The sequence below is a fragment of the Rhipicephalus microplus genome, chromosome 10, assembly GCF_043290135.1.
Source record: "Rhipicephalus microplus isolate Deutch F79 chromosome 10, USDA_Rmic, whole genome shotgun sequence".
Taxonomy (NCBI): Eukaryota; Metazoa; Arthropoda; class Arachnida; order Ixodida; family Ixodidae; genus Rhipicephalus; species Rhipicephalus microplus.
The window spans coordinates 47,014,097-47,030,391 of NC_134709.1; the positions used below are offsets into that span (position 1 = coordinate 47,014,097).

General features: G+C 42.0%; 1 protein-coding gene across 1 annotated transcript in view; it reads left to right on the top strand.

Annotated features, from left to right (window-relative positions):
* The window catches only part of LOC119181034 (neprilysin-1-like), a 65,988-nt gene that overhangs the window by 39,823 nt on the left and 9,870 nt on the right, over positions 1-16,295 (top strand). The window contains exons 13-17 of the mRNA XM_075874756.1: positions 327-425; positions 6,815-6,892; positions 10,426-10,538; positions 11,150-11,208; positions 13,750-13,801. Coding sequence (XP_075730871.1) covers positions 327-425; positions 6,815-6,892; positions 10,426-10,538; positions 11,150-11,208; positions 13,750-13,801 — 401 coding nt within the window. The remainder of the gene's footprint in view (positions 1-326; positions 426-6,814; positions 6,893-10,425; positions 10,539-11,149; positions 11,209-13,749; positions 13,802-16,295) is intronic.

The window sequence follows — 16,295 nt, forward strand, 5'->3', positions numbered from 1 at the left end:
CGCTTACAGAGGCAAGATTTAAAAAAAAAACATAATGGACAAGCTGAAACTTTTGTCCTGACAAACAAAGCAAGCGATATAGTATAAAATCTTATAAAGACATAAATTTTCTTTCCTCTTCAAGCACCCTCCTGACAACACGTAATTTATATCTTGAAGCTTCCGCGTCGGCAACACTTTGTGAAAATATTAGCTGTACAGGCAAATGCTACGATTGTTAGGCCACTGGTACACACCTATTTGAACAATTTCGTTTTCATCAGTATATTTTGTTTACTCTATCATCTTGTGGGTTCTTTATACCACGAACATTTGCTCTCTAACAGGTTGAAGATCTGGTCAAAAGACTTAAAGAGGTTTTCAAATCATCACTCGAAGAAAACCGCTGGATGGACAAAGAGACTAAAGAAAAGGCTTTGCTCAAGGTGAGCCTAGCTCCTTCCTTAGAGACGTCTTAAAACGATACTTATTTTCTTCTCTAGAGACGAAGTTTTATTTTCTAGTTCACTGTATTCGTCGAAATGTCTCACTGCTATCTTGCATACTCTCCAAGTATGCAAGTGCAAACATAACATCTTCTGAACCCCAGCAGATTGCATGAGTACATGCGTGCCAATATGGAAATCTATGGTGTAACATTCAAACAGGTTCATAACTTTTTCCGAATGCTCTTATGCAAACGTGTCAGACATATTAATGCTACAGAGCCTATTGGCTCCTGAATTTTTATGCTGCAAAATCACGGTATGATTTCGAAGGCCGTCGTACTAGAAAACGCTTAGTGTTTAGGCTGCCAGAGCTTATTTACATGCACAAGAGCCTCTACGACTTTCGCATCAATCGGTAATGTGAGCATCAGGTCTCGGATCATACCTGCGACCTGTGAATGAGCAGCTTAGCAACGTAACAACTACAGCACTGAACTCTTAGCTGCTGAAGCTAAGAAAGACAACTATAGCTTTAGCTGATAGCAATAAACAATCCCGGAAATATTCTTGAGAGTAAGTGAATTTACAAGGTTAGTTCAAGCAATGCCCACTCGGAAACAAATGAAATTCGATGTATGGTCGCTTTATTTCATTTTCTAAGAAAAAAACATTATTCCCAGTAAATGAGAAACCTTCCCAAACGCTCTTTACACTCGTATTTCTAATTGATCGGTTTGATAATACGAAACTTTCGCATATACAGCTCTAAATGCAGGAGTGGTTGAAATTAACAATGGTAAAGAGATCAGCGCTGTTTTAAATATCAACACCTAATCATTCTTTTTGAGCGTTTCTCCCGTTTAAAGTTCACCTAGGACGCATTTTCACTTCAACTAAAGTGGTGACTCAAACCGAGTGCGCTAGCAACGTGCTAATTTGAGTTGCTTATATTTTAATATACAACAAGAAACATTTGTTGAGAACCATCATAACGCAACTACAATATGAGCAGGGGCGAGAAATGCACGTACCAATATTATTAACACAGCAACACACCAGCCCACACAAGCAAGTTATCAGAAACTATTCAGCTGGAATAAACAACATCGATTGCAGATATATATGTTTCAGTGAAAGCCAATGAAAGCAGCAGAAGGAGACAACATGGGGTTTCGGTGGTTCAAAGCTTTGACTTGAAACGCACTAAAGTTCCAACAAACATTTCAATGCATTATGAGCAGTGACTGATGCCACTGATCTCTGAATCCACGCAAGCAGCCATACTGGTTTCCATCCTTCCAGGTCATGTGCCGTTCACAAGAAGCGGCAATAGGTTTTGTTGTGTTAAAATATTAAACACCAATTCCTTGCCATGCAATTTGTCCTGTTTCCACTGCTTCAAAACAGAACAACGGGAAACTCAAACAACAATTAAATAATACTCAAGTTAGGTTGAAGAATTGCTGGCAGCGGGCTGCTGAGGGTCACCATCACACAACCAGAAGTCCCACGAGACGTTTACCGATTGAAAAACAAACCCTACATAGATGCACGCGACAGCAAAACAGCAAAAACAAGAACAAGCAAAAACTACAGATTTGTATTTAATTGTTGCCTTAACATAAATTAAAGCAGTTTAGGGCGATTTTTTTTCAGCTTTAGCGAATTTTATACAAGAGCAATTTGGTCAAAAGGAGTCTCCCGACAAATACGCAAGAAAGGGTGTTTGAAGTACGCAATTAATACAGGACTGCGAGGAGACGCAATAAGGAGACACCAAAGAAAAACAATGACTTGGTCTAGATTAGGAACTGCAGTCTGAGAACTCTAATGACATGAATTTCGCTGTCATATGTTCGACATTAGCCGAGGAAATCAGGGTGAAATTTTCATTTTGAAATTCCGCGCCGAGTTCTGAACGCGTGACGAAACAACGTAAAAACGAATTTTTTCAAAATCTTCTCGATGAAATTCTCCTGGACCCCTTGTGTTTGGTCTGTGGCACCCACACATAACAATGTACTTCCTTTTTACTTAATAGACGCTACGTATGACCCAGTATAGAAGCCTTCAAGTACTACTACATCGCGGTGTTTGCTGCGGGAATCTCACAGCGGCGTCTCGACCCGCAATTTCTCTTTGCGCGTTTTCTCACTCGCCATGGTAATGGCGGTGTTTTCAGGATTGTGAAATTGTACTTTACTAATAGGCGAAAATTATCACGTTCTTTAGTGTCCATTTAAAGTGCATCATCACTCCATATCTCCTCATGTCAAAGCCTAGTCTCATAACTGTGAATATGTCAATGCTAGCTCTCTTTACGACAGCCAAAACAATACACTGATTTGATTGATGTGTGGGTCTTAATGCCCCAAAACCATAATATGATTATGTGAGATGCCATAGCGGAATACTACGGAAATTTTGACCACCTGGGGTTCTTTGCCCTACACCAAAATCTGAGCACACGGGCCTACAGCATTTTCGCCTTCATTGAAAATGCAGTTGCCGCATAGCCGGGATCAGCAGCTGAGTACCTTAGCCACTAGACCACCACGGCGGAAAAACGATACACTACTATGTAGACTCGTATAAAAATATTAACATGTCGGTCAGTTATTTATGACGCACTCAACATACCATTACACATAAAGAATGACGCTTTGAAGGGCAGCTTAGTGTTTCAATAACGTTTGGTTGCGCGGGAGTTTACTCTGAGGCTTATTCTCAGTCTATTGCATTGTTCATATCTAACCTTCCTGTCATGACTCAACATCCCGGAAGGCTGTGCAATGCGCTACTGGGCTTCTTGCGAACTATATACTGGCCTGTCGGAACGACTCTCAGTGGATTGATTTTATGTGTGTGCGGGTGTGTGTTTTGCTCTTATTTATTTTTTACCTCTCTCTCTTTCAACCCTCAATTTCCCAACCCCAGTGTAGGGTAGCATATCGGATATTAGCATCTGATTAACTTCCCTGCCTTCCTTTTTTTTCTCGTTTCTCTGTAACACCCCCACACCACAAAAAAAAAATGTTAGTGTGCAGCATCTTTCGCTAGTGAGTTAGTGTCAGAAATTATCAAGAAAAAATCTTTTAGCAGCTGCTCTTAATGAGCAAATATTGGATGTGTTGTCATTATAATGTAATCTAGTAGAATAGAGCATTTCCTGTAAGCTCAGCGACCAGCTAAAAGTCAGTAATAATCGCAGTTATTCACGGTATACACTACATAAACACACAAAAAAAAAACATCAAGTCGAGAACAGGACGGGTCACAAATTTCTCTTCATATAATTGACCACCAAGTAACTTTAATGCGCATTCGGGCCGATGAAGTGTTTTTTTTAGTTAGTAATGGATAAAACTTTGATCAAGCGACCACGCCAAGCATGTGATGATATCGCCTGTTGACGTCTTGTTGAGACATCATAACGATGTCACTATGGTGTTATGAATAATGGTCAGTTGTGCCGTCATTGATAGTTTTCTGTTGTATGGAGTACACGAAACTTTTGTTGCACGGACTGCACACACACGCACATTTATTTGGCCTTTACGTGTCTTATCCCCGTGCTTATTATCTGTTTTTTTTTCGCATCATTCACTTTGACGTCGACACCACCAGCATGCTGTAGCGAGGCATCACCAGGCAGTGATGGCAACCGAAGGAGACGTTTTATCTCTAGATTGACCCTTGAAAAATTCCCTCATTGCCAGCAAAATTTGTAGTTTATAGTTTATTGTAACTATTCGGACTAATGAACTGTTAACAAAGTGTTAAGATAGTGCGTTTTGTGACCAAGTAGTTGTGAATAAAGTGTTAAGATAGTGCGTTCTGTGATCAAGTAGTTCTGAATCTTGTTAAAAGTAAAAATAACCATTAACCATATTTTAAGGCCTTTTTTCCACACATTCTGTGTAGTTGCATGTAAAGCGCTTGCTAATGGCACCTGTTGCCTTAGAGACACATTTACATGTCAAATTCAGTTTGCACACTTATCGTTAAACCTTTCCTTTACACACACCGCCCGCCGCCCGCCGAACGACCAAACGACCAATTACGGGGAAACCCCTTTCTTTAGGCACGCCGTCCCGGACCCTCCCGGCACCGCGGCGACAATCTTGGGTGGCCCGACACACGCCAAGAACTGAACAGCACGTGATATGAACCGTAGGTGGATGTAGACGGACAGTTGGCTTCTCTCAGCGTTGACAGTGGTTCTTCCTGTTTTTTACTTTCTTTCTTTTCTTTCTTTTTTCGTCTTTTTTCTCTCTTTTTTTCCTTCTTCCAGTTCCCTCTCACTCTCGCAAACGTCTTTCAAGGCGAGAGGGACGCGGCAGCAAGGAAGTTCATGTCAGTATAACTCATCCCCTGATGAAGGGAGGTCCCCTCCCGAAACTGTTGGGAAATAAATATATTTATCCTTAATGACAACGCTCCCGTTGTGCCATATCCCATACCTTCACTATATATATATATATATATATAATCATTCAGGTCAACCGTAAGTCTGTAGTGTCTTTCTTGTATTTGCAGCTTGACAGCTGGTGGTCTATTTTTAATTTTCCACATTTGCTATCACTGTAGCAATATTTTCAGTAGATGTAAGTGGGCACTATAATACTGGCTGATAACACCGTCTTTCCTCTGTACTTTTGATGAGCTCCCTGTATGGTCAACTTTATTAGTGACTTCTTCGCTTTATGTAAATGGCATTGCGGAAAGAAAAACACCCGGACAGTCGTCTTGTCTTTTTTATAGCACACTGTTTCCGGCATATTGAACCCGTACCACCATACCAAACCTTTAGTCCCATTTTCCCTCTGTTCTGTAATATTCCTGGTTATTTCACAGGGCGACATTGCTCGGCGAAGGCAAGCGGTGGGTGTATACTCTTAACACGTGTTTATGTGCACTACAAGACAAAATATTTCTTTGTTTCACAGTGCAGCAATCACCCAGAGAGCTCATCATATGCGCGTGCTGAACTCTAACCACTACAAAGTTTACATTTCCCCAGTAGTCAGAATATCATAATTTCGCGTTTCAGAACTGTTATATCCCCTTTACACAGTCCATTAGAACGTGCAGATGTCTTAAACAGAAAAAAAAATCAAATAGCCTACATTAGCATCTTTTACAGCTTTTATAGCTGAAATATTGCGATCACTTAGTAATCAGGCCACGTAATGTCACATCTATGGAGCCTTACAAAAATTGCTAGATTCAAAAAAAGACACCAAATCAGTCGAGGAGGCTAAACATTTCTAGATCTAGCGATAAATTCTTAGGGTTGGAATCACTATCGCGAAGTCTCGCCAATTCTCCCAAAATTCTTGACTCACGAGATATACAAGACTTATGCCCTAACAAACTAAAAAAAATGATTCCCAAACGAGACACTACTGGGTAACGCAAAAACAAGGTGTGTTTCTGAACGACAGACCGTAGTTATATAAGAATTTAAGTAAATGAAACAACTATTCCTTTTTTTGTTGTTGCTAGCCGTTTGGTAATGCAAATCCAAGAGATAATAAGGCGAAAGAAGCGTACAATTGCTTTATACAATTTCAATTGAAGTGTACAAGGTATGAAGTTAAGAAGGAGTAAATTTTAAAGACAAGTTTAGAAAATGTGTAGAAAATGGGCCCCAACAAAATTGATCCCGTATTGATCCCACAAATGACACGAAAGACTATAGTCCGCTGTATGGAGGCACTGCGTATGATACAAACGCCTTCTGGCAGTAATTTAAAGAACTAAAGTATTTTTTAGCGTGAAGGGCTACACTGTTAGGTGGCAGCACCATGTCACTTAAGCGAAACGTAGAAAACACTCGCTATTTCGTTCGCAGCGTCGTATATTAAACAGCGCAGTGTAATAAACACTGTAGTCTTTATAATTACGTATCTACGCATTTTCTAAATGAAAACACACTACCTAATACTCACTTGATGTATATGCACCGAAACTTGCCCAATAATCGCTCAATATTGCTCAATATTGACAATGTTCGCAAGTATAAACGCAACCAGGCGACCAAGATGGGTGGGCGTTGAGCAAGCCGTTAAACTTTCGCTCGGGAGACTTATCGACTGGCAGGCAGGCAGGCAAGCAGGCAGGCAGGCAGGCAGGCAGGCAGGCTGGCAGGCAGGCAGGCAGGCAGGCAGGCAGGCAGGCAGGCAGACAGGCAGGCAGGCAGGCAGGCAGGCAGGCAGGCAGGCAGGCAGGCAGGCAGGCAGGCAGGCAGGCAGGCATAAACTTATGCGTTGAATTATATCAATAAATATTATGGTCATTAAAAAGTCACTGCAGCTCGGGACCACACATAACCGTAGAACCACCTATGAGTGCCTAAAACACGTGCTCTATTTTGGTTTCAGTTGGATCAAATGGATTCAAAAATTGCATATCCAAAATGGGGGCTGAACATGACATTTCTCGAAGAGCTATATCACTACGTAAGTACCTGTATATAATCACGACAATAGAGTACGCAATTACTGTTGTTTAAGATATTTACACAGAAGGGTGGTTAGCCTGGATGCCCCGTAAACCCAATAATTCCTATAAAGGTATGAGAAATTGTTACCATCGATTTACTTTTATGGCATAGACGCAAGGTATGTTCTGCTACCTTGCGTCTATGCAAGGTAGCAGAACCTTGCATAGACGCAAGGTAGCAATGAAAACGATACAAACCAGACCAGCGCACCAAACAGTCATCAAAGGAAATATAAGAATGCTGGTCTTCATTATAAGTCGATGCATTTTGTTCACTCTAATTGTTACGATGCACGTAACATCTCAGTAGTATGCTGTCATTCATTGGCGGATGTGGAGTGACCGACGAACTCTGCGCCAGAGCACTCCACTCTGGCGGAGGTGCAACAGAAGGGAATCTACCAATAGAACATATGCGCTTTCCCTGGAGAAAATGGCAGGGTCAGATTGGAACGCTATGCACGCGTCTCTCTTGTTGCATGAGTGGGCAAGCTGAGCACAACAATGCTACGCTAGCAAAATGTGAGCTCCGACCACGGTGCAAGATACTAAGTGCTTGTATCTGACACCATGGCTCCGACCAAAGAAAGATTTCTCCTACGCGAGACGCAACTGACGTGACCGGCGTTCGTTGGCGCACTCAGATACAACTTCTGGTCGAATACGCCGATTTTCTCGGAGCAGAAAAAGTTGCTCCGTGGAGTGGATCTCGCGACGGAGCTGCTCCAGATCTGCCAATGGAACATATATGAAACACTCTCAATCTGACAAAGGCAACAGACTTGGTCCGCATGGTGCAGAAGAAACTACTGCGGGAAGTGCTGCGAATCTGTCAATAGATGACCGCAATAATTTCGATTACTCAATGAAAACGCATAATTAAAGCCGGAATTAAAAAAATGGCATATGTGCAAATATGAGGTGGGATATATGGGTCACTATACTTTTCCAAAGTTCTGCAGGACCACCAATGAATATTGGGGCTTCGCACAGCTTCAACGCCGACAACATGATTCCGTTCTAAAAAAGCATGCTGGTCGTAGTAGGTATCATCATCATCATCATCTGCCTGACTACGTCTACTGCAGGACAAAGGCCTCTCCCATGTTCCGCCAGTCAACTTGGTCCTGTTCTTGCTGCCATTTCATACGCGCAAACTTCTTAATCCCATCGGCCCACTTAACTTCCTATCTCCCCCTAACCCGCTGGCCTTCTCTAGGAATCCAGTTAGTTACCCTTAATGACCAGTGGTTATCCTGTCTACGTGCTAAATGCCCGGCTCATGTCCATATTCTTGAATTTTACTAAGATATCCTTAACCCCGGTTTGTTCCCTTATCTACATTCAAAATTAATATAGCCGCTGTCGATCACGTTATAAAGAACTGATATCAAGGAGGTCCCCAGAAGTATTCGCGTCACAGTTTGAGGAGTTAGAGGCTGCCTTGGCGGTTCAGACGTACTCAGCTTGTACTATCGAGATTGGCGCTGGGTGGTGCTTCATCTATAGCTATTTATTTGCTCACGAAAAAAAAAATTTTGGGAATGTATTGACGTAGTAGTGATGTCCATGTTTCATTATATATTTACTGCAACGAGCGAGTACACGTGTAAACACTAGTTATTATTGATGAAGCGTTAGCCGCAACAAGTGGTTCAGGCAGGAACCCGGCAAGCACGAGCCACATGGACGTTAACGCCTCCTTTCACGATGACACAGAGCTGGCACCACTATATATGCTCCGGTGCAATTACTCCCCGCGCAGAAAGAAACCAACCTGGCGACATAAGGAAATGACACGACAGGGGGTCATGGCACGGTTTGGGGCATGATACGTGAACTGTTTCCCGCCCACAGCAGCATTGGTCCGCAGGTAGATCAATGGGCTCAACTTCATACTTGACGGGAGATGTTTGTCGCAAAACACGGTTGGGGCCATGATATTTCGACGAAAGCTTTGGGGAAAGACCAGGAGAGGTAGACGGGACTCAGAGCCGAACCAACATTCCTAGGTTATATTGGGCGCTATGCGCAGAGACATTGTGGTCTGGCACCATTGGTCTTGCGCGTGAACCAGCGAGCGAGTTGACAACACTCTTCGGCATAAGCAGCTGCTTCAGAAACAGGCATTGCTTCGAAAACATCTGGTCTGTAAGGGAGAATGGTATTCATGGAGCATGACGGTTCGCGTCCGTACAGGAGGAAGAAATGACCGAAGCCAGTGGTTGTTTGCGGCGCATAGTTGTGCATACGTGACAAAAGGGAGCACCTTGCCTCAATTAGTGTGATCGTCCGACGCGTACATGGTAAGCATATCTCCAAGGTTACAATTAAAGCGTTCTGTCATGCCATTGGTTTGAGGATGGTATGCCGAGATTTTCCAATGAACTGAGCGACATTCCTTGAGCAGCTCGTCGACGGCGTTCAAGAGAACCACGCGTACATGGTCACTCAGTAATTCACGAGGTGCACCATGCCGCAAAATTAGATGGTGAAGAGTAAAAGACGCAACGTATTTCGCAGTGGTAGCCGGCAGTGCAGATGTTTCAGCGTAGCGTGTCAAATGATCGACGACGACGATAATCTACCGGTAGCCTCGAAGAGTGTTGGGTAGAGGACCATAAAGATCAATTCTGACGTGGTCGAATGGTCTCGCTGTGCTGGTTAAGGGTCGCGAAGGACCAGCAGTGCTGTGAGAAGGCGTTGTGCGGCGTTGACACGTGGCCCATGACCGAGCGTACTGGCGAACGTTCCGATACTTGCCGCGCCAGTATACTTTAGGCGAACGCAAGAGTAAAATTATTGAATACTGCACCATTGCCACACTGGGTGTTATCGTGAAAGGGTCATCAGACAGTAATTTATGTAGATTAGGCTGAACGCCCCTGGCATAAAAAAAAGATTGCTCTAAAAAACTTATTTTCAATCCAGACTTAGTGCCAATAAACTCTGCGGGCTACCTAGCTCAGTTTAATTCACAGCATCGAAAGGGGTGATCTCCATGAAAAATGAACTCTGCTGCCAGAACGTGATGTGGTGGTTAGAGTTTATTGGACAACGTAGGCTAGTGAATTATAATTCACATTAAAGCGGTATTGTGAGGTAAGTTGAACTCCAGTCAAAAGTAAAGAAGCTATTATAATCAAGAAAAAATTTTGCTACAAAAAATAAAGTTTATTTTAGTAGCAGCAACGTATCTTTATAGTTCATGACTGCCCAGGTATGCCTAAATATAGAGATAATAAATATACCTAGAGTTTTTCTTTATGAAGACAAGTAGTTAAAAGCCTGAAGACAGCATCAAATATTAAAATCCTGGAGCAGTGAAATCGCTTAAAATCTCAGTTTGCAGTAGCATGTTTCCTAAAAGTGTTCTTTTAACTTAGCTGGAATCGCCAATAAAGCAAAAGAGGGACAATCGTTGGACAGCTACCGTTGCCTTAAGCGAAGCTATACCATGTGATGAGTGAATTTTTTTGTTATTTTGCAGGTTCCCCAGCTGGACCCTACCCACGCGTTCTTGAAAATATGGCATTATATAGCAGTCAACAACGGAAGAAAAAAGCTAGAGAAATTGCGCGAGCCTTACAACAAGGATTTGGAGTAGGTTGAAGTTATGCTGTTCCTATCGAAAGTTGATTTTGAAAAGTACGTAATTCTAAATAACAAGTAACATAAAACTGAAGGTTACTGCTGCAACTCGTGGCATCTCTTCTTTTCTGTTCTAATGTTTCTTCTACCGAATTTTGCAGTCATTCTAAACACACTCACTGTTGGGATCATTTTCACATTTATATGATTTAGCAATAAGAATTTACCATCTAAAGCAGACAAAAATTCATTCCAACAGTGAAGTCCGCTGCCATATGCGCACGTTTATTAAATACGCGTTCTTTGATGCATCTCTGTTGTTAAAACATAAGTCAAGTATCTCTGCGCTTAAAAGTTGCTTCCTTAGTTTCCAGTACTTTGTTTATTGGAGCTGGTTCAACCTAGTTAATCGCACACCTTTTGTCTAGATTAGGGAAATGTCACCAATAAAGTGATCAGAAAACTTAAGTGATACTGAAAACTTTTTTTGTTTCTGTCTGGCCGAGAGTTTTTTAAAAGTGTGAAATAACTTGTTAGGCTGCATTATCCTACGCGCAGTGTGCACAGTGGCAACCATTTTTACGTGAACAATATTTGCTTATTTGAATTGCTTTCGAACACAGATGGATTGTCGGAGCAGCGGTTGTGAACGCGTTCTACGACCCGGCCACGAATGAAATGGGTAAGTCTGCCTTATTGCATAACCGCGTGCACTGAAAGACGTTCATCTCCGAAAATGCAAGGATCGTCAGGGCTACTATATAAGTCGGTAAATGGATAGCTATAAGCTACAAAGGAAGCAATAAACGAGTGCGAAGAAAACCTCAGTTAAGAGAGAATTCACACAACAATGAAGGCCAATTTATATCAACATCTGCGAGAAACGAACTGTCAAACATGATTTTGTGGCGAATGTTCATTCAGTCAGGAATGGTCTATAGCTAACTCTGCAAAGAACGCACAGGATTGGAGGCCCACTGGGTAGCTCAAGACTCAGCCCTAAACCAAGAACGTTGTCGTATTCCTTAATTAGCTGACATTTCAGTCTGAGTACCAGAGTGACATTCTCATACCTGGGGGCTGAGGAAGATTAGAACGACCTTTTATACGTGAATACAAACTTAAAACGAATGCTGTTGGTAGAATGGTGGTTTGATTCTTGCGTTAAGGAACTGTTTGGTGTTGTGAATGTTCAGAGAGCCTACTCGTTCTCCCATAAAACGGCTTAATATATCACCGCACGTGATTATTCCTTTCTTTTGAAATGAAAATAAGGTTTCGCGATGAACAGGTGCTACAACCAATAGGCGCTGACCACGCTTGTGGGTTTTCTTAACTTATCCGTTGTTTTAAAATTATATAGTAAGCCTGCGTGCACAAAATGAGTTCTAGAGTTTACTTTGTAAATAACACTAGCCACAGCGGCAACGCTGGGATTTCCTATCATTCGTACATAAAAGACGATACATGCATTTCGCCGACGACCTGAATATTAAAAAAAATTAATTCGAGCGCAAACACACGACACACCCACGCACACACACACCCAGACATCAAACACGGGGCACTGATTGGGTGTGTGTGTGTGTGCGTAAATGTGTCGTGTGTGCGCGCTCAAAATAATTTTTGAAATGTTATACAACCCATAGCCCAAGAAGAAGTTTTTTAACCTGATTATTGATGGCAGAATACCGTGCATAGTGCTCAAAGTAATAATTGTGCGAAATCTATGTCCGCAAAACGTGATATGATTTGTGATGTAAAAACTTAGAGAGCTGAATAAGTTGGTATGAATACATTTTGCAAAGAATTAAGCGCACACACAACAGACAAGGATGAAAGGGGAAGAACACAAAGGGCCCGATTTTCTTCTTTCCCCTCGTCTTTATCTCTTTTGTTTGAGATGATGTTTTCTCAAAACGATACCACTATAAAGGACGATATATGGTGGTGAACACCGGATATTTCAGTCACTTTGGAATTTTCATCGCACGCATGAATCTCTGCACACGAGCTTCAAGCATTTTGCTTCCACCAAAGTGGTGTTGCCACAACCGGCATTCAAGAGTACGACCTTTGGGTCAGCAGTAAAGTGCCATAACCTCGAGACTACCGCAGCGGGGTGGGCGCTATTTGTGTACAGCGCATGTCGCTTGCAGTTTGAGTTGTCATTTCCTGTGCAGACAAGTTCGTCCAATAAAATGTACCGTGCCCATCGTATGTGGCAGTCCGCTTCGGTAGAACTGTGGGTAAGGTTCCGAGCTGGTCACGCGAAGGTCGCGGGTTCAATCCCCGCCTCGGCAGTCGCATCTCTGCTAACCACATCGTGGTTCTGGGACATAAAACCAGAGTTATTATTACTAATAATAATAATAATAATAATAATAATAATAATAATAATAATAATAATAATAATAATAATAATAATAATAATAATATTAATAATAATAATATTATTATTATTATTATTATTATTATTATTATTATTATTATTATTATTATTATTATTATTAGTCTTACGGGGCAGCCTTCTTGACCATCACCACAAATTATGATATGTTCCAGAAGAAATAAAAACATAAAATAATACAGATATAGGTTGGCCGCAGCTTTCAAGCTGAGTAACCTACTCTAACCTATAAGAGTAGAGCAGTGCAGACAATCGCACGGGCGTGGTTTCTCAAATAAGAAGTGTTTCTGCATCAGATAGGCTATCCTGTTCTAGTTTTCATGATTTGATATCTCTAATCGCACATACCGGATTGCAGGTACATGTGTAGCACTTGTTCCAGTGTGGTTGCTGCATGTGCCAAATTGCAGTTTTATACGACAACAATTAAACGTCCATATTACAAAACAAAAAATTGGTAAAATATGTACTGTTATAATCTTACCACTGTTTTTGGTTAGTTACATGATGTTCAGAGAGAGAGAGACAGAGAGAGAGAGAGAGAGGAAGCAAAAGCAGAGAAGTCAGCAAGACGCACGTGCACTTTGCTTGCCTGCACTGATGGAAGAAATGAAGAGGAGAAAATAGATAGGATGGACGAAAAAAAATACTACAAGAGTACCTTATAGAATGGCTTCATACACTAAATCATAAAGCCTCGCGTTGTGTGCGTGTCGCAAGGTACAGACCCCGTACGTTATTTAACATGATCGTCGGATGATTCAGAGTGGGGTGCGTAAACATTACCGCCCCTCCCTTTTTTTTCTTTTTTAGTGTACCCGACAGGAATTCTTCAAGGAGTATTCTACCAGCACGGCCTTCCACGGTGAGATAATAAATAATTTTTGTGCTTGAAGAAAGCTATACCTCTTTTTTAAACTTTTTGCAACCGCATATAATGCCAGTTATTACCTCGCATTGATCGCCATTTAGAGAAAATTTAGTAACGTATCACAAAAGATCTGAGGGGTTAGGAGAACGAAGAAGTAATTGATCTGAGGAGTAAATTAACTGTGATTCAAAAAGTGTAGCCATAAAAGCTGAGTGTAGTTCGATTGAAGAAACTTATCTCTTATATCAGCATTTTCTCTATAAAGATCAATGAAGAGAGTTCATGTGTTCAGTAATTTTGTTCTTCAAGAATGTCAACAGCAATAATTCCAACCTTTGATTGCTTCCTCGCTAATAATGAAAATTGCTTTGGTAAAGTTCAAAGACGAAACAGCCTAATGCCTTTTGCTTAACTTTGCGAAATTAAGGAACGTGGCCCTGCAAGAAATGTAACTGAAAACCAACATGAGTATTTTGTAATATGGTTACTATGCTTCCCAGAACTCAATGGGTATAGTACTTATTTTCGGCGCTTTTTCGGAGTTTCGCCCCGCCGTGGTGGTCTAGTGGCTAAGGTACTCGGCTGCAGACCCGCAAGTTATGGGATTGAATCCCGGCTGCGCCGGCTGCATTTCCGATGGAGGCGGAAAGGCTGTAGGCCCGTGTGCTCAGATTCGGGTGTACGTTAAAGAACCCCAAGTATCGAAGTTTCCATAGCCCTCCACTACGGCGTCTCTCATAATCATGGGGTGGTTTGGGACGTTAAAATCCACATATCAATTTTTTCAGAGTTTTCTGTGACTATAGTTGCAGAGCAGCGTCACGTGTTTCCGTGCCCTACAGAACATGGATAGGGAATTCGCGGTCCCGTTCACATCTGGCAGAGTCTGCTACCTAAGAAGAAACGTCACGTATGACGTCACATCTCCACCGTAATTTTAATGAAAGACAAGGTTCTGTTTGATGCTGCACAAGCGGCGCTGTATTGCCAGGGTCAGGTGTTGGCTCGCATCACCATGGGGAGTGTAGTGTATACGCGCTGTGCCACTTCGTTGTGCTCTCTGTTTCGCCAACACCACTACTGCCAGGACTAGAGCCGACATGCTGTTGTACCAATCACGTCAATGGTGGCGTTTGTTCTCAGTTCATCCAACTCTCCCGGATGTGAAAGTTACCGGAAGTTACGCTACCACCCTTAACTTTTAGGAACTGGAAACAGGAAACAGGCAGCAGTGTCAGTACCTGAGCTTCCTCGGTATGACTGCGAAAGTGACGGAAAACATGAGTTGAGAAGTAGCATGGACGTTTCGGGGTCTTGTGTAAATAGCATCAAACAGAATACAGTCCCCAACCACGCAATCTTTACCACAAAAACCTCACATCCTTCATAAAACACGAAAATAGGCCGTCGGTAGTGTTGGCACTGTCACCAGAATGAGTGATGGAGAAATAATCTTAGGGTGATTGCGTCACCATACGACCTTCATGAGACGACGATAGTTATAGCGTGAGAACGGAACGACGACAATGGGACAAGAAGGAGATGACCTTTGTCGTCGTTCTTTTCTCGCGCTATAACTATCGTCAGGTGATACCAACTAGCCCAAACCACCACACTTCTAAGCTTCATGAGACGTTACAGATTGCCAGAGTTTGTGACATCACGTGATGACGTTATTTCATGACACCGTCGTTTGGTCAAAGGTCACCTAACTGTTGAAGAGCATGTGGAACCACCTCAATAAATTACTAAAAAGAAACAATGACTTGGTCTACATCAATCAAATCCACTCTGACAAACATATTGCGACAAGCTTTACCGTCGGAACATCATTATCAGCGGAGAAAAGTAAGGTTGAAGCTTCAGTCTTGAATTTCATGCTGAAATCTCCGCACGTGACGTAACGAATTACAAAACATATTTTTCCTGTTTCCATGATGATGGCTCCCTAAGTTTAGAGAAACTTCGTATCCTAGGTCTGAGGAACCCACAGATGAAATTCTACATCATTTCTATAAAGTGAAAGCTATGCCGAACCAAGTAGAGGCCTTCAGAATTTTCTACGTCATGGTTTTTGGTGCGGGAATTTCACGGTGACTTCTCCACTTGCACTTCCTTTTCGCGCGTTTCTCAATTACCAAACATTGGTGGCGTTGTAAAAGTGGTGTTTTCGGAATTGTGTCGTTGTACTTTAATAATAGACGAATAATCATTTTGCCCTATAGTGGTTCCTTAAGTGCGGAATATTTTCGGAGATGGACAAGGATGACCGCTAGGATTGAGAAAAAAAAACACAAAAAGAAGCTTTCGCATTCGAATGCAAAAGGGGCCCTTACAACTTAGTAGCGATTGAATGCGAGCCAGTTGGTGCATATTCGGTTTATTAAAACAACGCAGAATAAACACTGACAAAATGCAACCGAACACTTGTCTTATGTTTGCTTTGCGCTAATGTTAACTATAAAGCTAATGTTATGGACTAATGTTA